At 43.0% G+C, this 23,997-nt stretch overlaps 1 protein-coding gene across 3 annotated transcripts in view; it reads left to right on the top strand.

Moving 5' to 3' along the window:
- The window catches only part of SPAG6 (sperm associated antigen 6), a 251,931-nt gene that overhangs the window by 194,795 nt on the left and 33,139 nt on the right, over positions 1 to 23,997 (top strand). For all 3 annotated transcript variants that reach the window (XM_073581813.1, XM_073581814.1, XM_073581815.1), the window contains one exon: positions 17,493 to 17,609. In XM_073581813.1, the coding sequence (XP_073437914.1) occupies positions 17,493 to 17,609 (117 nt within the window). The remainder of the gene's footprint in view (positions 1 to 17,492; positions 17,610 to 23,997) is intronic.

Here is a 23,997-nt window from a genome sequence, read left to right as displayed (position 1 = left end):
AGAGGCGTAGCTAGGGTTTTGGTTCAGGGGGGGCGAAACTTCTGAGTGGGCCCCTAACCAGGTAACCTTGATTATAACTGGGTGACACACCTTAATAGTGGAGGAGAACCTCAGCAGATGACCACGCCGTTATTGAAAATAATTGCTATATAAAGACCAACATTGATATTACCGCCGTATGGTCAGTGGTAGATACCCATCCTACAGAACATACTGTATAAGAGATCACAGCACAGCTACAGATAATGACGTACAGCTGACGTTCTTTCTGAAGGAACCGTTCATTTTTCACGTCTTTTCCATCTGGCCCAGACCGACATGACAACTTCTCCAGCCAGGACTCGGCTACAGGGAATACAGCAAAGACATGTTTCACTTCTCACAATTTCAGCACTGTCCAAAACGGGACTATCTCCAACCTGCACAAACTCCTCATCCTGCTGATGTCCCAATGCTGATCCGCTGCTGTCGTATGTGACCCTATTAATGCACCTGCTGTGTGGCCCTGTATGACCTCTAAATTTTAAAGCAACCCTCTAGAAAATACTAAGGCCAGGTGCAAGTGCCCTAGAAAACAATGCCCACATTTTGTCCCCTAGAACGTAATAATGCTTTTTTTTTCCTTTTTTTTTTTAACTATTGTATAATGCACTCCCCATAGGCAGACTCTATACTGTACATAATGCACTCCCCATAGGCAGACTCTATAGTATAATGAATTCCACATAGGCAGCCTCTGTAGTGTAATGCACCCCTATAGGCAGCCTCTATAGTGTAATGCACTCCCCATAGACAGCCTCTGTAGTGTAATGCACCCCCATAGGCAGCCTCTATAATGTAATGCACCATAGCCACCCTCTGTATATGCACCCCCATAGCCATCCTCTGTAGTATATGCAACCCCATAGCCTCCCTCTGTATATGCACCCCCATAGCCTCCCTCTGTATATGCACCCCCATAGCCACCCTCTGTATATGCACCCCCATAGCCACCCTCTGTATATGCACCCCCATAGCCACCCTCTGTATATGCACCCCCATAGCCACCCTCTGTATATGCACCCCCTTAGCCACCTTCTTTATATGCACCCCCATAGCCACCCTCTGTATATGCACCCCCCTTAGCCATCCTCTGTATATGCACCCCCATAACCACCCTCTGTATTGCACCCCCATAGCCATCCTCTGTATATGCACCCCCATAGCTACCCTATGCATATGCACCCCCATAGCCATCCTCTGTAGGATAATGCACCACTCCCCCATAAACTAAATACTCACCTCTCTTCCTCCTGGTTCCTGCGCTGATCCCGCTCATCTCCGACTGCAGGCGCCGGGTACTGACGTAATCGCGCCCCCTGTCAGTGTCGGCGTTGGTGACGTCAGACGCTGACAGGGGGATGATGAGAGAAGGAGCACTCGCTCCTTCTGTCATCAATGCGGTCAGCTGCCGCTGACCCTGCGATGACGGGCGGGGGGCCCACTGCTGGCACCGGGCCCCCCCGCCTGCTCAAGGGCCCATAGCGGCCGGACGACAGAGGAGGGAGATTGATTATCCCTGCTCTGTCGCAAAATGCATCTGTAGCGTAGCGCCGGGTGGGCCCCCTGAGAGCGTGGGGCCTGAGGCCACCGCCCCCTCTGCCCCCCCCCCGGTAGCTGCGCTACTGGCATGGACCAACAATCCCATTGAGGTCCAGGTCAGATGTTAAAATGTCCCAGTGTTTGTTAAGAATACCCCTCACTCTCATATTCTGACAGTCATAGGTCCCTATAATTCTGGTTATATCAGAGACACCCGTGGGGCGATTTTCTCCACTTTGTAACAAGGAATTCCTGTCTTTTGAGAGTGCATGCTGGTAAGATCGTTCAACAATGGCTCTAGGATATCCCTTGTCTAAAAACCTCCTTTTCATATCAGTTGACTGGTGTATGAAGGTATCCATGTCCGAACAGTTTCTCCTCAGTCTTAAAAACTGGCCTTTAGGAATGCCACGCTTTAATGCTTCGGGATGATGACTATCCCATCGAACCAGGCTATTTGTACTTGTCGGTTTACGATAGATCTGGGATCTCAGAGAGCCATCCATCTCTTTCCTAATCAGCACATCCAAGAATGGTAGAGTGGTACTATCAATTTCATATGTAAATCTCATTCCTATGTTGTTATCATTTAGCTCATTAATAAATTGTATGAAATTATTCTCTGTCCCCTACCAAATGACAAATACATCATCGATGAACCTATGCCATGTTCCTATGTGTTCTTGCCACCATTTTGGTTTCATCCGAGAACACTATGGTTTCCTCCCACCAGCCCAGGAACAACCCTGCATAAGTTGGGGCACAGGGACTGCCCATAGCAGTGCCCCTGAGCTGGTGGAAGTACTTCCTGTCAAACAGAAAAAAATTATTTGTAAGGGTAAAATACAATATTTCCAATAATTTTTGTGCTGAAAACGCCCCTTTCGGCTTAAATACGAATCAATGTCCCAGAAAGACGGCAGGGGAGGGGGAGCAGCGTAGCAGCGTGCCAACAGAGGCAGGAGCTGGCGGCTGTGGCTAAAGTCAGTACCCACTGCTAAAGAGAAATGAATATTCACTATGCTGGCAGTGAATATTCATTTCTCTTATAGCGTGTACAGTTGCAGCCACAGCCGCCAGCAGCCGCCAGGTTAGCACAGGTGCCCGCTCATTATGGTAATGAACATTCACCTCTCTCCACTTCCATAGGTGTGGAGTGAATATTCATTACCTTAATGAGCGGGACATGTGATCGCTTGGCCGGAAGTTCTGCTGCACCGGAAAAGATGCTGTGAGGGTGCTCAGGGAAGGTAAGTAGGATGTTATATACATGCATACAGGGATGGGGAACATTGTGTACAGGGACGGAGAGCCATGCATACAAGGATAGGGATGGGGAACCATGCATGCCAGGATAGGGATGGTAGGACAATGCATACCCGGCTTATATTCGAGTCAATACGTTTTCCCAGTTTTTCGTGGCAAAATTGGTTGCCTCGGCTTATGCTCGGGTAGACTTATGCATGAGTATATATGGTAATAATGCTTTGTTCCTGGGAATCCCCTTTAGAATGAAATCACATTTCCAACTTTCACACCTCTTTGTGCCATTTTTGGTGAAAATAAAAGCTAAAGCGAGCATTGAATCCAGCAGGAAGGAATCATATCAGTTTTACTTTTTAGGCTATCTGCACACGCTGCGGATTCACCAGCAGATTTTTCTGTGCAGATCTGCAGGTAAAACCGCAGGTAAAGTGACCTGTGGTTTTCCTGCGGATTGGCCAGCGGTTTTCCCCTGTGGTTTGACAACTGGACAATGGAATAGGTGGCAAACCGCATCGGAATCCGCAGAAAGAATTGACATGATATAAAACCGCAGCTTTTCCACAGTGAAAAAAACGCAGCATGTGCACTGCGGATTGTAAATCCCATAGACTTACATGGTACTGTACACTGTCTGCGGAACTGCTGTGGATCCGCAGGGCCAAATCCGCTGCGGATCCGCAGCAAAATCCGCAGCGTGTGCACATACCCTTATGTGTTGTTTTTTTTTTATCTGTTCATGGCTTTGTATTCAAACACCAGCAGGTGTGATTCCAACGCTAAGGTGATCAGATATAATCATTTCTAGGCCAAAGCTTATAATAAATATATGATAGATTATGGCCAATCAATTGTTTCACCATATGATTTTTTGACAGTGTGACTTTGCTAAATAAGTTTATTTTACACAGATCAGCAAGTGGCTTTTGGTTTTGCTTATCGTGCAATTAGGATTCACTGTACATTAGTCTTGATGTCCAGGTTGGAATTATCTTATCCTGATGTTTATATTTCAAAGTGTTTATTGAACCTTATACAGTGGAAAGTAGAAAAACAAATTAAATTGAGGAAAAAAAATTATAAACAAACAAATTAGATAAATTAGCAACAATGAGTGCAGAAAATAAAATAAACACACACACATTACCTGTATTAGGCTGGTTTCACATTAGCGCTTTTTAAACGCACGCACGGCCGGGGGTAGCTCCGCCCCCGAGCCGGCTCTCTGCCCGGCGTGCCCGCCCCTTGCTTGTAGCGCCGCCTCCTAGCGCACAGCGGCGCCTGCGATCGGCGCACCCTATCTTTAGCATAGGGTGCGCAGATCGTGCGCAGGCCGTGCGCTAGTTGCGCTTTGACCTGCGCTGCGCACTTTTGACGGTGCGCCGAGCACGCCGAAATCCGAAAAGTTTAATTTTGGCGCGCACGGCGCACCGTCAAAAGTGCGCAGCGCAGGTCAAAGCGCAACTAGCGCACGGCCTGCGCACGATCTGCGCACCCTATGCTAAAGATAGGGTGCGCCGATCGCAGGCGCCGCTGTGCGCTAGGAGGCGGCGCTACAAGCAAGGGGCGGGCACGCCGGGCAGAGAGCCGGCTCGGGGGCGGAGCTACCCTCGGCCGTGCGTGCGCTTAAAAAGCGCTAATGTGAAACCAGCCTTAATTGCACACTGCACCTATTTGAACTCTTTACCTGTATAAAACACACCTGTCCACACACTCAATCACACTCCAACCTCTCCATCATGCCCAAGACCAGAGAGCTGTCTAAGGACACCAGGGACAAAATTGTAGAACTTTTTGGCATCAATTCCACTTGCCGTATCTGGAGGAAGAAGGATGAGTATAACCCCAAGAACACTGTCCCAACTGTGAAGCATGGTAGCAGAAACATTATACTTTGGGGGTGCTTTTCTGCAAAGGGGACAGAACGACTGCACCATATTGAAGTGAGGATGGATGAGGTCATGTATCATGAGATTTTTGCCAACAACCTCCTTCCCTCAGTAAGAGCATTGAAGATGGGTCGTGGCCGGGTATTCCAGCATGACAATAACCCGAAACACACAGCCAGGGCAACTAAGGAGTGGCTCCGTAGCAAGCTTTTCAAAGTCCTGGAGTGGCCTAGCCAGTCTACAGACCTGAACCAAATAGAAAATCATTGGAGGGAGCTGAAACTCAATGTTGCCCAGCGACAGCCCCTAAACCTGAAAGATCTGGGGAAGATCTGTATGGAGGAGAGGGCCAAAATCCCTACTGCAGTGTGTGCAAACTTGGTCAGGAACTAGAGGAAACGACTGACTTCAGTAATTGCAAACAAAGTTTTCTGTACCAAATATCAAGTTCTGCTTTTCTAGTGTATAAAATACTTATTTCATGCACTAAAGTGCAAAGTAGTTATGTAGCAATCATGCAATGTGATTTTTCTGGATTTTTTTTTAAAGATTTTGTCTCACAGTGGAAGAGTACCTACGATAAAAATTACAGACCTCTCCATTCTTTGTAGGCGGGAAAACTTGCAAAATCGGCAGTGTATCAAATACTTATTTTCCCCACTGTATATAAATGTTGGCACCCTTGAAATTGTTCCAGAAAATGAAGTATTTCTCTCAGAATTTTTTTGCAATTACACATGCTTTGCTACACATATGTTTATTTCCTTTGTGTGTATTGGAGCGACACAAAAAAAACAGAGAAAAAAAGGTAAATTGGATATCATTTCACATAAAACTCCAAAACCGGGCAGGACAAAATTGTTGGCACCTTTCCAAAATTGTGGGTAAACAACTTTGTTTCAAGCATGTGATGCTCCTCCAAATTCACTCAGGGCAAGTAACAGGTGTGTGCAATATGAAAATCACACCTAAAACCAGATAAAAGCGGAGAACTTAGAAATTGACTCAATCTTTGCATTGTGTCTGTTTCACATTAAGCATGGAGGACAGAAAGAGAAGAAGGGAACTGTCTGAGGACTTGAGAACCAAATTTGTTGAACAATATCAACAATCTCAAGGTTATGTCCATCTTCAGAGATCTTGATGTTCCTTTTTCCATTGTGCGCAACATAACCAAGAAGTTTACAACCCATAGCATTGTAGCTAATCTTCTTGGACGTTGATGACAGAGAAACATTGATGAGAGGTTGCAATGCAGGATAGTTCAGATGGTGGATAAGTAGCCGCAATTAAGTTCCCAAAAAATTGAAGCTGTCCTTCAAGCTCAGGGTGCATCAGTGTCAGCGAGAACTATCCATCGACATTTGAATGAAATGAAACGCTGTGGCAGGAGGCCCAGGAGGACCCCACTGCTGACACAGAGACATAAAAAAGCTAGTTTCCCAAAAAGGAATGCGAGAAAGTCAAAATCCTTCTGGGAAAGTGTCTTCTGGACAGATGAGACCAAGATAGAGCTTTTTGGTAAAGCACATCATTCTACTGTTTACCGAAAATGCAATGAGGCCTACAAAGAAAAGAACACAGTACCAACAGTGACATGTGGTGGAGGTTCAAAGATATTTTAGGATTGCATATGAAATTGTCTATTTTGCCTTTTTTCTCTGTTTTATTGTATTGTTCCAATACACAGAAAGGAAATAAACATGATTATAGCAAAACATGTGTAATTGCTACAATTTTCTGGGAGAAATACTTTACTGGAACAATTTCAAGGGTGCCAACACTTTGGGCCACGACTGTGTGTGTATATGTGTGTGTATATATATATATATATATATATATATATATATATATATATTTTACATTTATATAGCGCCATTTATTCCATGGCGCTTTACATGTGAAAAGGGGAAATATAGACAAGTACAATAAACATGTGCAAGACAAGGGACACACAAGTACAGAATGAGAGAGAACCCTACATACTTGCTGGGCCATTTTATATGGCTACACCTAAATAAAATAGGAATGGTTGGTGACCCAGATCGGAGCGCTGAATTTGCAGAATGGGCAAAACAAAAATTGGAACAGGACCTCAGTTTACACAGAACATTATGTTCAGTGATGAGGCAAACGACACCTAAATAAAAGGGAATGGTGACAGTTTTCTTGCGTAGGGTGTCTTGCATTGAAATCTGCTGCAATGACCCGGGTACTGCATTCACCAGACATCAACACAATTTCTATCCACTCCTCACTTGTTAACCTCTGCAACATGTCAATGGCTGTAAACAAAGAGAAACTTGTAAATAACTCATGAAACAATAAAGTTACATTAAAACCAAGCACACCGTTGTTTTTCTTGTGAAATCCTCAATAAGTTTGATGTGTCACATGACCCTCTTCCCATTGAAAAAAATAAAGTTGGATCAAAAATGGCCAACTTCAAAATGGCAGCCATGGTCACCACCTATCTTGAAAAGTTTTCCCCCTCCCATATACTAATGTGCCACAAACAGGAAGTTGATATCACCAACCATTCCCATTTTATTTAGGTGTATCCACATAAATGGCCCACTTTCATTCTCATGGCCCTGAAAAGACTTTTATATTGATTGTATGAGGATTTAACAGTAACATATGATAGGGCGAGACCATCAACTCAGTGTTCCAAAAGTTGCTCTCGAGTTGGAGCATAGGAAGTGACCAAACAACAAAAGGAAAGAACAGAATAGAGGTGAGAGCGAAAGGTAGGAAAAGTAGGCAAGACTAGGCACCATGAAAGGAAATTGTATTCCTCCGGCCTCTTAACTCCACAGGGGAAAATACCTGTTTGGTCCATCAGTTCATTATGAAGGGTAATGTGATTTCCTCTGAGTATTGGATCTCTGGTGGCCAGGTTTTCTAGAACAAGATTACCATATCTTAGAAGGATACTTGAGAGCGTCTCGTTAACCATGATCCATGAGCATTTTAATTTTACTCTGTTATTGTTAATTGAAGGAGACTTTGAGAATCCTGCAATAGCAATTCTGGCAGAAAACATATGAGCTTAGTTTTTGGGTTTGTTTCTGGTATAGGGGTTTTCAGTAACGCCTCCCAGGGAGATCGGGTACCGGAGACTTGGATGACTGTTTTCCCAAAGATGGAAACAAACAAATTGTCCATATCTGATGGGTAGCTAATGACCATACATCATGTAGATACCTATGATAACACTGCCCTATAGGTAGGTAGAGACATAAAGACATTTTGATCGCCTAATACAATAATGGCATAATAGACTACATTGTGTCTGAAGAGGTTATATGAATTCAGAAAAAAATAGTGGTTTCTTTCTTCTGGAAATGGCACCAATTTAATATAAAAGTCTGCTTTGTTAGTGTGAGGTGCGTCAGGGTTAGCTCTGCAGAGCCTCAGAAAGTCTCTTATCTGTAAGTACTTGTCTGTTGGCAACAGTTCCTTGGACCCAACTTCTAAACCTTCCAGGGGATATGGCTCTGCCTTTTATTTTTTTAGTCTGCAAATATGCAATATTATCAATGCAAAACAAATATGATATCCGTTAATCTTCTGGCATCCATACTTCATTCAAAATAAACTCTTTTATTATGGCCTGCGTCCTATATTGCTTTCTGGCTGTATGTGCTTTGTGTAGTTTTTTTTTAATGAAACATATGTTTGACTTCACAATGCACGCATTCTGATTAGATTAATATTCCTGTATTATAATTAAATCATCCAATGAGAGGTAACACACACCATTCTTATTTATAATGGATATAAAGTGCACTCCAGCTCCGCAAAATAGAGGAATCGTATGAAGAGAAGTAATAGGTTTGACCCTTTCTGGTTATTAAAGTTCGTTCACCTGCTTTTTAGTTATATCTGTCTTTAGAAAACTTCGAAATAAACAATACGCGTAGCACAAATGCTTTTGTGCTGGTAAAATGTAATAAATCTCATTCACGAAGCGTTACATTTTTTATGCATGGAAATTGACCTGTGTTGGGCATTGTACTCTCTGCAGCATGTCAATTACTTGTGTAAATTTTCACATTGATTTTCACTTCTTTTAATGAAAGCGACAACAAAATCTCCATATATATACACTTAAATAGGTTGTTCACCACCGATTCAGGTAACAAATTAAAATAAAAACACTGGCTGCAGCCGGAACATGACATAACAAAGTCACACCACTGCCCGGAACAACGGCGCCGACATTGCTTGAATGGTGCCGCTGAAGGAGGTGGGTATAACTTGCTTTTATTTCAGTTCAGGTCCTGAATTGATTAAGCTGGAGTCGTCCAGCAGACGACAACCCCTTTAAAGATTTCAGATTTGCAGCAAGCCATGCAGGTAAATTTGTGATGGACTTGCCCATTTTGCCATACTCTAAATGCCTAGTTGTACATCTCCTTGTTCTTGCTGGGACTAGGGTAGTCAAATTTGCTGTGCAGGAGTTTGGAAAACCTCACTTACAACTCCAGTGACATATTTAAATGAGTTTTCTCATGTGATTGAATAGGAGCACACTGCTTTCCTGCATCTTGGCATATTGTTTGCCAGTGGGCAGCATGCTCTTGATTGATTGATTAACAACAGTTGGGACCAGTGCCATAGTTGCTCCCGCTGGCCCGAACTGTGCATTCTCTGATGCTACAAGCAGCCATTTATCCAATTCCACTGGTGAAATAGTCACGTTTTTCATTCTTCGTCTGCATGAATCTTAGGATAGTGGTAGGCCATCAGGATTCCTGTAATGTAATCACCAAAATTTTCAATCCAAGCAACAGCCTATTGTCCTCTGAGCTTATTCTTGCCTGCTCTGCCAACAGAATTAGATGTCATCTCATCCTTGTCTGTTGTACTGCAATCTAAAGGCCTCCCCCCACACATTCATATAATGACGGCAGAACCCCCCTTCACATTCAACTAATGCCGGCAGAATCTGCCAACCAATATCAACTAGTTCGGCCGACGGTCTATTGTCTATGGGGGCAGTGGCTGACTGATGGTTGGGAGAGATGTAATAATGTCCCCAATCCTGTATTAATGTACCTCGTCCTGTAATAGTGGTCCCTTAACCTATAATAATGGTCTCCTATCCTGTAATAATGTCCCTTGTCCTCTAATAATGGTCTCATCTTATAGTAATGCCCCATCGTGGTTCCATCTTATAATAATCTTCCCATGCTGGTCCCATCTTATAGAAATATCACCATCCTTGTCCCATGTTATAGTAATTTTTCCATCCTGGTCCCATCTTATAGTAATCTTCCGATCCTCATCCCATCTTATAGAAATGTCCCTTTCTTGTAACCATATCCCCCTTTCTGCTGATCTTTTCAGGAACGTAAAAAAAATTATTTGCTACCTTGGCGAACAGCATCGTCTTCCTCCTTCACAGCCGGGGTGCTTAGCATTTACGACATATCGGGACGCCGACGTCAGCTGCTGGCCTCTGATTGACATTCAGTTGAAAAGAAGGGCTGAATGCGATTGACTCGGGGCTTGAGGAGCCTCAGGGGTCGCGTGTTTGAGACCCCTGATTTAGACCCTAATAGCAGATCCCTGCTTTGCTGCTTGATGGGTTGGTGGTGATAAAAAAAATGATCTCATTGTAAAAGTCGTGGTCGCCTCAAAGCTGTTTATTTACTCCAAAATTTTGTACATTTTAGTAGAAAAAAAATGCACTAAATTCTTTAATGTCTAGCACTAGCTACGCAAACCATTACCTATCCATCTAGCATCCCCGTTCACTTCTTCTGCAGCTTCGTGCTCTACATGTGGTTTCATGAGTGGCAGCCCTTACTGTCTCCGTTTAGCCTTTGAACACATGTCTGTCCAGAATATACCTCCCACCTGGCAAACACCTGGATTTAATTCTGATTTACACATCGCTAGTGATTTGGTGGTCTCCGCTGCATTCCCAGTGGATACATGCCCACTTCATTAAAACAACCACTTTATTTGTCAAACTTCAGAGCAGTTGTCTCTATCCAGCACTGAAATAACAGCCTGTTCCTGATCATGGTTAGTTGTGTTAGTGAAGCCATGTGGGAAATGCATGTATTGCAAGCATGTACAGGAGAGACTGACAGCGAACTCTCCAGTTCACTATTATTTCATACTACATGACTCACTATTGTTTATAGTGTCGAATATATAGCGCCAACATATTTAGTATGTGCAATATTCTCTCACCCAGTGAGGTGCACCACATTTTGGGATAATGTACAGGTTATTTTTAGCTTCTATTTTTGAAAAATTGGGCAAAAACTGGTCCATGAACGGAATGAAGGACTGAACCCTTATAGGAAAGTTTATAGCCTATTAATTGTGGTGCTTTAAAGTTTGTGAACCCTCCAGATTTTTTTCATATTTCTGGATAAATTTGACCTAAAACCACATCAAATCTTCACACAGTTCCTAAAAGTAGATAAATAGCCAAATAAAACAAATGAGTCAAAAATATTAGACTTTTTCAAATGAGGAAAATGATCCAATATCATGTCTAGAATTAGCAAATAATTTGAAGGGTAAATTAGACTAGTGTTTTCAATCAGTAGCATGACAATCAAGTGTGAGTTGGCAACCTGTTTTATTTAAAAAAAACAAACAGGGTTTTCATCAAAGTCTGATCATCACAACAAATGTTTATGGAAACTTAAAGGGAATCTGTCACCCTTTTTTACAACGATCAGCTGCCGGCATTAACATCAGGGGCTTATCTACAGCATTCTGTAATGCTGTAGATAAGCCCCCAATGTAACCTGAAAGAGAAGAAAAACATGTTAGATTATACTCACCGGAGGGGGCGGACCGGTCCGATGGGTGTTGCGGTCCGATCCAATGCCTCCCATCGTCATACGATGCCGTCCTCTTCTTCCCCTGCTGTAGTGGCTCCGGCGAAGGTGCACTGCTCTGCCCTGTTGAGAGCAGAGCAGAGTCCTGCAGTGCGCAGGCGTCGGGAGAGGTCTTGCGCCTGCGCACTGCAGTATTCTGCTCTGCCCTCAACCGTGCCGGAGCCACTACAGGACGGGAAGAAGAGGACGGCATCGTATGAAGATGGGAGGTGTCGGACCGGACCGCAACACACATCGGACTGGACCGCCCCCTCCGGTGAGTATAATCTAACATGTTTTTCTTCTCTTTCAGGTTACATTGGGGGCTTATCTACAGCATTACAGAATGCTGTAGATAAGCCCCTGATGTTAATGCCGGTAGCAGATAGTTGTAAAAAAGGGTGACAGATTCCCTTTAACCATGACATGAACAAAGGAGATTTCCGAGGCCATTTGAAGAAGTATTGTTGATGCTCATTAGGCTGGAAAAGGTTAAAAACCGTCTCGAAAGAATTTTTAGGGTACTGTTACACTAAGCGACGCACCAGCGATCCCGACAACGACACGACCTAGTAAGGATCGCTGGTGCGTCGCTAATAAGCTGTCAAACAGACAGATTTACTCAACGACGCAGCAACGATCCGGCGATCCGTATAACGACCTCGGCGGTCGTTGGTACCTTGTCACACAGCATCTATTCTGACGACTCACGCCTGCGTCCCTGAGTTCTGCATTGCCAACGAGGTCGCTCATCGGCGTCAAACACAGCGATGCATGCTGGCCAGCGGGACGCCAACGATCAAAAAATGGCCCAGGACATTCGAGCACGATCAGCAATATCCAGCGGGGGGGCTGGTCGCCGCTATGTGTCACTCATAGCGAGATCGCTGTTGCGTCACAAAATCTGTGACGTAACAGCAATCTCGCTAGCGATCTCATTATGTGAGACGGGGCCTTTACGCCATCAATGCACAGTCAGATTGTGTACAAATTGATGAAGTTCAAGATCATCACCCTTCCCCGATGTAGTCGACCAGCAAAGATCACACTAGGAGCAAGGTATATAATAGTCCACAAGGTCACAAAGGAATTCAAGGTAACCTCTAAGCAACTAAAGGCCTCTCTCACATTAGTTAATGTTCATGAGTCTACTATCAGGAAGACACTGAACAACTTGGGATTGCAAGGAAAAATTTGCTGCTCTCAAAAAGAACATTTCTACCCATCTGCAGTTTGCTAAAGATCACCTGTACAAATCAGAAGACTACTGAAACAATGTTTGGCTTTTTTAGATTAAATGAGAAGCATTATAGTTGAAGATGTAAAAATAATGCATTACACCACAAAAACCCCATACCATCTGTGAAACACGGTTGTGATAGTATTATGGTTTGGGTCTGTTTTGCTGCATCTGGGCTGGGATAGCTGCCATCATTGATGGAATAATGATTTCTGAACTATACCATCAAATTCTAAAGTAAAAATGTCAGGACATTTTGGCCACAAACTGAACCTCACAAAAATGTGGGTCATGCTCAAGACAACGACCCAAAGTATTCAAAAAAAGAAAGGTTAAAGAAAAATAAAGTTTGGAAAGGGCCAAGTCATAGTCTTGACCATAATCCTTTAGAACTGTTGTGGACTGATCTGAAGTGAACAATTCATAGAAGAAAACCTAACAACCAAACAGAGTCAAAGCTGTTTTCTTTGGAGGAAAGGGCTAAAATTCCTCCCAAGTCGGTGTGCAGGACTAATCAGCAATTACCAGAAACGTTTAGATGCAGTTATTGCTGCACAATGGGGGGTCACAACACACCCTGAAAGCAAAGGTTCACATACTTCTGCCACTCACACGCATCATATTGGATCATTTTTATCATTAAAGAAATAGCAAAGTTTAATATTTTGACTCATTTGTTTATATTTGGTTATTTTTATCAATTTTTAAGACTTCTGTATCTGATGTAGTTTTAGGTGAAACTTATGCAGAAATATGGAACATTTTGGAGGGTTCCAAAACATTAACTTTAAAGCACTACTATATATGTTTTTAGACTTAGAGGTCACAAGCAGCCAGTTTTGGCTCTCATTTTATTCCCGCTGCTCCTCTGAGTATTCTATTTGTTTTGTGTTTTTTTTAAATCCACCGTATGGTTCCAGAGATATGGGGCTTTTTATTTAGCGGTAATTCTTATAATTTTTTACTAAAGGGGCGTGGCTCACAGAGTAATTATGCAGAGCAGCCTAAAGGCATGCCCCAGAGGATCCTGTGAGCCACACCTCACAAAGTGTGGATGAGGCTAATGCCAGAGGTGTAACTGGAAGCTGGAATCTCCAACTACCTCTTTTTTAAATAATATTGGTCTTCTCATATGGACCAAGTGGACCTTTTGGGCCTCTCTGAATTTCAAGGCGCAGGTATGACTTTAACCACTGCACCTACTACAGTTACGCCCCTGACTAGGAGCATGTACAAATATGAGGATTTGGTACGATAGTGTAATGGTTCACTTTTTAAACTCCACATATTATTGTTGTTATTATTATAGTGCCATTTATTCCATATTAGGACCTTAATGATTATTTCTTGCCTCTGCACAAATCGAAATTTACGGTACTTGTGAACTCCTAAAGTTGTGTGTATTATTCTGAATTAAAATACAATTAGGTAAGAGGCCTGGAATTATAATGTATGTCCAGTGTCTGCCTCATTTGGCTTCAGGAAACCTTTCTGTAAGATCCTTTTAAATAAACCCTGCTGTGCCCCCTCCTTCCCTCCTCTTGGCAGGCTACTCCCCGGCTTATACTGAATAAGCAGCTGGGATTTATTTACTATGATTAAGAAAGCATTTGAAAGTGGATATCTAACATTTTTAATACAAACATTTTAAGGGATCTTTTGTAGCTTTGAAATTATTACATTTGCTTCTTTAATGTCAGCTGGAGCAAATCATGGCATTAATTTACAGGTATCTGCGCAGGAACTGGCTAGTGGTCATTACAGGGCAGTTATTAATAGGGAAAGGTGAACCCGGCCTTTGGGGCTCCACAGATGTTTCCAGTAAGTAGTCAGATTACTTGGTCCATTCAGTTGAAGTTAGGCCTCATTCCGATGTCCAGTTTTGCTTGCGTTTCAGAAAAAACTGCCCGTTTTTAATGAAAAACATATAAAACAAAAATGGTAAAACACAGTAGAAATGCAATAACTAGAGCAGATTACTATTGCTTATTTTGGTGAGCAAAAACGCAACGGAAAATAAATCCGTTTTATTTGCACATGGGAACAGGGCCCTATTGTACTGCTGGACGCCTAGATAGGACAGGATAAAATGGCTGTATACACAGATAACACCTGGTATGCAGCTCCTCTCTTTTCCTTGTCTGTATGTCTATTCTTCATACAAGCTATAACAGTCTACAGCATTTTTCTGTCAAAGCATCTTTTTCGCACCTGATTTTTTTTTTCCCCCCAATGAAAGCATACAGGAGGGTTTAATAAAATAAACCTGGGCTTCCATAACCCCTCAGCAGTGCCACAGGCTGATCGCCTCCATGCCACGCCGCACTGATGCAGTAATTGATCCAAAAGGTGCCCGACCAAGTACTGAGGGCATTTACTGATCATACATTTCAGGAGGCCAACATTTCAGATTTTAAAATCCTTTTTCAAGCTGGTGTTATAAAGTATTCTAATTTACTGAGATAATGACTTTTGGGTTTTCATTGGCTGTAAGCCATAATCATCAACATTAACAGAAATAAACACGTGAAATAGATCACTCTGTATGTAATAACTCTATAGAAGATAGGAGCTTCACTTATAGTATTGAAGAACTGAAATAAATTAACTCTTTGATATTCTAATTTAGTGAGAAGCACCTGTACATTATTGGCACTGTCCCCATTGGGGCTCACAATCTAGATTCCCTATCAGTATGTCTTTGGAGGGTGGTAGGAAACCGGAGTACCCGGAGGACACCCACGCAAACACGGGGAGAACATACAAAACTCCTTGCAGATGTTGTCTTTGATTTTCCTATGATGTGAGCATATAATTAATAAAAGACATTAATATTGTCGGAGCTTTCAAAATAGCTGCAAGCCCATTGATGAATGAAAGGCCGATACCCCTTGTCCACTATAACGCCATAGATAACTTATCCATCCTTTATCTGGCACTAATTACAGCACAGTATTTTAATAAAAGCATTAACTAGTGAAATGGTTAAGTGTCTGAATACAGTAAAATATCAGCTGGCACTGGAGGCACGCGTCGCCCAGATCGGAGGTGTCACATTCCTGAGGGATTACAGATCCAAATGAAGTACAGAGTATGAGTAGGTGGACGAACAGCTGATGTATAAAGTAGGTGGTGGCACAGACGTAAAACCCATCACCGTGCTTTATTCAGGCCACTACAATCTGGAAGCCTCAGTGATACCATATTTTACATCCATATCCCGTTGTTTTATACAATCGGACAACATTGGATTTGTGTGTCTGCTCCGATACCTAGTGATGCCCTATTCTGATCCATTTCTACAGCCATTCAATGCACAAGACTCTGCTAAAAACGGAAGGTACACAGAAGCCATCTATGTATATATATATATATTTTTTTTTTTTTGAAGATCCATTGAAGATACAGTGGTTTGAACATGCCCTAAGTAAATCGTTAATTATATATCTTTTTTGATGGCCTTTTTTTTTTTTTTTGCATGTAAAAAGTGTAGGTCGGAAAACTTCAGCAGAAAAGAACCAAATTGTTGGTGCATCTTTCTTGCTGCTATCTATTTGGATCTAAATGGGGAAAAACTGCAGTAAAAACACTGAAAGAATAGCCATTCTGCTTTAGAATTTTTTTTTTTTTTTTTTTTTTTAATCGCACCATATATCAAAAGTCTAACAGAAAAGAAATGCACCTGTAGAAATCCCATTTATTGTGCTCTTACTGTAAAAGCTCATCAATATTGTAATTTCAGCAAACCCTGATGAGGTTGTCTTTTTAGGGTTGTGAGAGGTCTGTTTAGTTTTTCTCCCCCAGAAACAGCACCGCTATTGTCTGTAGGATATGTCAGATATTGCATCTCCTCTGCATTCAGGTCAGTGGGCCTGAGCTGTAATCACACTGGCTCTGCTTTTTTTCTTTTACTTTTTTAAAGAAACAGTGCCTTTTCTAATCCTCGAATGCACCTTTTTATAAGTCGTCCACTTCCTTCAGATTTTTAAAAATTATATTTGCCTTTGGTTGATGGTAATATTACTTATATTAATGTAGGTACTCAGCTTTCTTGAATCCCTGAATGGCAAGTCTACCGTCTTACTAATGTCCCACTCTTTCATATTGCTGCATTATTGGATAGATTTGCCTGGCAGGAATATAGGAAAGCTAAGTGCCAACCCTTGTTTGGTAGCAGTGATAATATCCAAGTTGGTCTTCACTGAGTATTCCCAGAAAAAAAAAAAAATTTCTAGCTAAGGCCTCTTTCACACATCAGTATTTTTGATCAGTATTTCATCAGTATTTGTATGCCAAAATCAGGAATGTCTCCAAAATAAGGAACAGGAGTCTTTCAATTATACTTTTTTCTCGGTAAGTTCCATTCCTGGCTTTGGCATACAAACACTGATGCAAAATACTGACCAAATACTGACGTGTGAATGAGCCTTAAGAGCTGACGAAAGAGCTTACATTTACTGCAGATTTTTTCTTTTTTTTTCTACACTTTCCTGTTTGTCATAAGTGTGATTAATAGGCATCAGGCAGCTCACAAAGGGTTAACAGAAGAGGAACACAAGCATGACCTGACAGTCTAAATTTGTGGAATGTAGGACCTGAATGACTGCAAATCCCTGTCATTGTTTAGGCCAGATGCCTCCTAATTTTCATTTTGTTTGTACTCACTAGGCAAAAAAAGCCTTGAAAAACATCCTTCAAAAATGCACCCATCTGCCCGCACTGGAGCCCCTGCTGCACGACGCTCCACCCAACATACTGAAGCACGTGGTCGGCCAGTTCAGTAAGGTAAGACCCAGCAGAGTAACGTCGTCGCTCGCAGGATTTGTGCATAAAGCGCCTTCCTGCTCTTTCATTGATTCCACATCCAGCCAAGCATTGCAGGGAGGTAGCATAAAACGTGCGTTCCAGGGTGTACATTATAAGATTACATTTCCCAGGAATGCTACCAGACCGTGCCAAAGGCTTAGCGTCTTTTAGCGCCAGAGAAGTGTGTCAACATGCCCCAAGGTGCGTTATCATTCTGTCCCCCACTCAGAGGGCAGAAGGTGAGTACTCAATATTATGTCATACACGCAGAGGCCAGGGAGTCCAACCTCTAGGTTTGTTCCCAAAACTTTTCATGTAGAAAATTGATATTCTTAAACGCATTTGTGCTAAAAAGATCTATCAGAACCATCGACCAGCCGCCTCTATGCAGATCTTTAGAGTAAAATTATTTGGCTTCCATACCGATAGCATGAGTTTTATTACCATCATCCATTACCTACAGCAATGGAAAGAAAAAGGGGGAGACAGGGCGCTTCCAATGCGTAGGTCTGTATGGAAAGTAGATGAGTGCACAGCAAATGGCTCACCTGATAGGGTTGTGAGAGTCACAACACCTATAATCGCATAAAACAGCTGCAGCAGTCTGCACAAGGTCCAAGGACTTGGTACAAAGAGAAGGCTGGTAGTGCAATAAGAGACTGCGCTGCTGTGGTAGAATTCAAGATATCGCATTGGCAATAAAGATATCTTGAATTCTACCACAGCAGCGCAGTCTCTTATTGCACTACCAGCCTTCTCTTTATTACCTACAGCAATAGCAGATTCTGTGTTGTCATTTTTAATCACGCTGATTCTCATGAAATCGCTTTCTGTTTTGTTTTTTTGTCCCCATTTTTATTTTTAATTTGGCAACATTTTACTACACTATCTGCTTTTCACTATTTATTAAATAAATAATTTGTATTACAGTTTTGTTCCACTTACCAAAGCAGACTTACGAAAAATATGAATGGATATGTCAGTCTTTAACCAGATTATTAAAGTGTTGGCAATAAAGCAGGTTTTGCTGAGTTTTTGCTGCCTTTTTGATTGCTGCGTTTTTTTTTTTTTGCTGTCTCTTGTGCATGTTGATAAAGTTTAGTGGCCCCCCCAAAAAAAAGCTTGATTTAACTTCCTTAGCTTTTGCTCCAAAATTTCAGCAAAAACGAATGCGTTTTTGCACTTGCCCATTGCTTCCTATGGGTGAATAAGCGCTGAAAACGCACTGAAAGAAGTGACATGCTGCAGTCTTCAAAAACGAAGCAGTTTTCCATATCGGTCATGAAAATAAAACCAATGTGTGTGCATGAGATTTCTGAATTATCATGGACTTTGCTTGTACTGTAAAACGCAGCATAAAATTTGCATAAAAAAGTATAAACATAGCCTAAAAGAAAAGGGGAAAGCGGAGGAGACTTTGGGACCCCCATTTTGGGGATCAGTGGAGGTCCCAGCGGTGAGACCTCTGGCGATCATACATTTATACTTTGAATAGGTGATAAATGTAGTGGAACAGTTTCTTTAATAGACTCCGTAGCTGCAGACGCTTTTGTAAGCCAATGATACAGACATTACCTAAACTGGGCCCCAGCATCAGAATTGTATAACCGGCAGTTCACACCAGGAGAAATACCGTCTTCCTGGCCCCTGGCTTCTGGGTCGGGACCGTAAAGTAGTCTGTTATTCCAAATTCATTGGTAATGTTAAAATAATAAATGTAGTATTTAATTGCCAGTCATAGCTTATTTTTTTTTTATATAATACTTAATGTGAATCAAGACCACATATTGTTGTTTTTGTGTCTCTCAAGCTAAAAAGAATAAGCGGTGGCCATTTGTGAATAGGTAGGCCTCTTTATTATGGGTAGGAGAGATGGAGCAGCTTTTGTAAGCCTTTACATGGTGAAATGCTGATGAACCTTGAACATGGACTATAAACTTTAATTGCCAAATAGTTGGTGTGTAGATCTTCTAGTTACCTAAATGGAAAGCTTTGCGTGATATAAACACTGAGCTTGTCATATTAAAATTGCTTCATATCATTGAGACCCTTTGCCTGCGAACAACACATTTTGCAAATAATATATTTCGGTAGATATACACACGTGGTTAAAATTGTTGGTTCCCCTCGTTTAATGACAGAAAAACCCACAATGGTGACAGAAATAACTTGAATCTGACAAAAGTAAAATAAATCAAAAATCTATGAAAATGAACAAATGGAAGTCAGACATTGCTTTTCAACCATGCTTCTACAGAATTGTTTAAAAATAAAACTCATGAAATAGGCCTGGACAGAAATGCTGGTTCCCTTAACTTAATATTTTGCTGCACAACCTTTTGAGGCAATCACTGCAATCAAACGATTCCTGTAACTGTCAATGAGACGTGTGTAGGTAACCGATATTGACTTGGTTATTGGGTTTATCTTTCCATCTCTAGTGTTGGTATTAATTTTAAAATGAGTTTACCTGCAGCCTCCACTGGGGGGAGCACAATAGCTCACTGTGTACTGTTATCATTGAGTTTGATGTGAAAGCAGTACGCAGCAGCTCCCTCTAGTGGCAACTGCAGGCAGACCAAACTTAGGCTGGAGTCACACATAGCGACTCACCAGCGATCCCGACAACGATTTCAACGTGTCAGGATCGCTGGTGAGTCGCTATGTGATCGCTGCTGAGCTGTCACACAGACAGCTTCACCGAGCGCGCGGCGTCGCGGTGTTCGTTAATTACCAGCGCGCTGATGCAGGGAGCTGGTAATTAACGTACACATCGGGTATCCAAGGGACATAAGTCCCTTGGATACCCGATGTGTACATTAGTTACCAGCAGATTGCTTGTCTCCCGCCTGTCACACGCAGCGATGCGTGCTGGCCAGCAGGAGACCAGCAACCAAAAAAAAGTCCTGGCCTTTCCTGCAGCGATCAGCGATACCGGCAGGGGGGCCGGTCGCTGATCGCTGTCACACACAGCGATCTCGCTGGTGAGATCCCTGTTGTATCACAAAAATTGTGACTCAGCAGCGATCTCGCTAGCGAGATCGCTATGTGTGACGGGGCCTTAAGTTTAGGCCAGAAAAATTAAGAGACCACTTTCAAATGTTAAGTTTGTCTGATTTTTCTCTTTATAGGTATATTTTTGAGTAAAATGTAAATTGTTCTTTTAGTCTATAAACTTCTGACAAAGAAAAGTGGTCAAAATAAAAAAAACAAAAAACCCAGTGCTTTCAGACCGCAAATAATGCAAAGAAAACAAATTCATAATTATTTAGAAACAACAATACTAATGTTTTAACTCAGGAAGAGTTCAGAAATCAATATTTTGTGGAATAACCATGATTTTTAGTCACCGCTTTCATGCGTCTTGGCATGCTTGCCACCAGTCTTTCACACTGCTTCTGGCACAGAAATGTAAGCCGTTCTTCTTTGTTTGATGGCTTGTGACTATCCATCGTCCTCTTGATTACATTCCAGAGGTTCTCAATGGGGTTCAGGTCTGGAGAATGGGCTGCCCATGACAGGGATTTGATGTGGTGGTCTCTTAATTTTTTTCCCAGAGCTGTATATATAAACAAACAACAAATTGCATTTTGTGGAGAATATTCACTTTAATTTTTTTTTTCTCTGCAAAAGCTTGAAGCAATAGAAACTGAAGCATGTAAATAGTAATCTTCCAAAATATAGAACATTGTAATGACACTAAAGCTGGTAAAGTTGTTCTTAAATATTGCAACAAATCTCTACCTGTACACTGCACATTACATAAAGTAGCAGGGTGGGAATTATTGTTATATATTATTATATTGTATTATTGTTATTATATATTATTATAGTGTTATAACATCTGCCAAAGCAGGGTGCTTGCCACACACCTATCACCACACTAATAGGGACCAGTCATGTTGTACATGCAGACAGATCTGTGGCCCGCATCGTGTACAGAAAGATAAGCCGAGCAGAATGGTATATAGGTTTCTTGGAAAAGATTCAGTATGTAGTCCAGTGGGCGATGCTGCTAGTGACTGACAGCTGTCTCTGCATACAGTCATGCAGGGTCCGCCCACTGGACTCTTATGCTTGCAAACACCAGGGATTTCAGTAAATGTAATACAAGATTGACTGAAACTTTTCCCGCAAACATGTATATCTAAGTGATCAGCTCCTCGTGCTCTATAACATCCTGCCTGCTGATCAGATACTATTTTAGACAGGACAGGTTCCCTTTAAGGATGAATTTACACTGGCCGATAATTAAAAGCGTTCCTTTCCAGATTATCAATTTGTCTAAATAGGTTGCCAATCACCCAATGAACAAGCAAAGCGCTTAAAATTCATCATTCTCGGCAGTACATTGTCCCATGTAAAGAGCTGATGTGCTTCTGAGAACTATAAGGGTATGTGCGCACGTTGCGGATTTGGCTGTGGATCCGCAGCAGTTTTCCATGTGGCGTACAGTACCATGTCAACCTATGGAAAACCAAATCTGCTGTGCACATGCTGCGGAAAAATTCAGCGCAGATTTGCTGCGGTTTACTTTCCGCAGCATGTCAATTCTTTGTGCGGAATCCGCAGCGTTTTTACACCTCTTCCATTATAGGAATCCGCCAGTGTAAAAACGCAGGCGAAATCTGCACAAAAACTGCAGAAAATCCACAGTAAATCTGTACTAAATCCACAGGTAAAACGCAGGTCACTTTACCTGCGGATTCAGCCAAATTCACGCGGAAAAATTCGCAGCCAAATCCGCAACGTGTGCACATACCCTAATAGGCTATGTGCACAGGACAGTTGTATTAACGCTCGTTCTGTGTGCATGAAGTGCAGCTTGCCTGTCTAAACTGGTTATTGAACAACCGCCTGTCGCCATACATGTAGAATCGACTGTCGTCTTAAGGCGCCGTTACACATAACGATGTCCCAGCGATCCCACCAACGATCCGACATGGATGGGATCGCTGGGACATCATTAGGCTGATCGCTGGTGAGCTGTCACATAGACAGACCTCCAGCGATCAGGACCAGCGAGCAAGCTGGTTTCTAATGTAAACAGCAGGTATCCAGTAGCCGCGGCTCTTGGATACCCGATGTTTACATTAGAAACCAGCGTCGCTGATCTCTTACTGCCACACGCAGCGATGCGTTCTGGCCAGCGGGAGACCAGCGATCAAAAAATGGCCCAGGCCGATCGAGCACGATCAGCGATACCCGGCAGGGGGGCCGGTTGCTGATCCTTGTCATACAGCAGTCTCGCTAGCGAGATCGCTGTGTGTGACGGGGCCTTAACAGCCGCGGTCAGCCATTGTATATGCAGCGTTACACACTGCCCCAATTATCATGTGGCAGGCAAATCTGTGAATCCGCGCACACAATGTGTAAAGATAAGATTAGGGTTGTCTACAAGGCTCCCATCTTTAATCTGCTCAGTTAGCTAATAAAATGTACATTGAGAGTCACAAACAATTGCTATAGAGAAAAACAACTATAGCACCACTTACCAATTTATCTGTCGCCTCCAGTTTGTCAAGGAGATAAAAGAATGATCCTCTTTGCATCCTACATCATTTTTTTTTTTAAGCTACATTTGTATATAAAGGCCCCTTTACATTTAGCGATGCACCAGCGATCCGACCACGATATGACCCGGTCAGGATCGCTGGTGCATCGCTAAATGGTCGCTAGTGAGCTGCCACACAGGCAGATCTCACCAGCGACCAGCGGTCGTTACTCACCATTGACACGCAGCGATGATGACGTCCACGCGTCGCTCGTTGGCGCCAGCAGGAAGCCCAGCAGGAAGCGCCCGACGAGAAATGGACCCGGCCAATCTCGCGCAATCAGCGACAGACAGCGGGGGAGCCGGTCGGAGGTAAGTATCACACATAGCGATATCGCTGCTGCGTTACAAAATCGGTGATGCTTTAGCGATATTGCTAGCGATATCGCCAGCGTCGGACTCGCCCACCGGAGAACCGGTGGATTCTCCGGTGGGCCCTGGCATCTGGTGGGCCCTGGCACCTGCTGGCATACAGGGCCAGCAGTTGCCTAGGGCCCCCGCTGCTCCAGGGGCCCCCAGCCAGTGGTGTGTCGCACACCATGCAGCTGCTATGGGGGCCCCTGCCAGCGGAGCAGCAGCGGGTGTCAGGAGGCAGGAGCCCCTGTCCCCGCTGCTAAAGAGAAATGAATATTCACTGCGAAGCAGGTGTCCACCCCCAGAGGCCCCGCCCCCAGCTCAGTAAGCCACTCTGCAGACTACAGCTGTAAATCAGGGCCGGCGCCGCCCTCAGTCCTCTCTGCTCCTGGCTCACAGCCAGTGCGCGATGACGTCACTACATCACGCACCCGCTGTGTGTCTGGCAGAGGGGGCAGC

Source organism: Dendrobates tinctorius, unplaced genomic scaffold, assembly GCF_039654945.1.
Source record: "Dendrobates tinctorius isolate UK_male_01 unplaced genomic scaffold, ASM3965494v1 ptg000070l, whole genome shotgun sequence".
In the NCBI taxonomy this organism is placed as follows: Eukaryota; Metazoa; Chordata; class Amphibia; order Anura; family Dendrobatidae; genus Dendrobates; species Dendrobates tinctorius.
Note: the sequence above shows the minus strand (reverse complement) of the source record. Positions and strands in the feature narration are given on the sequence as shown.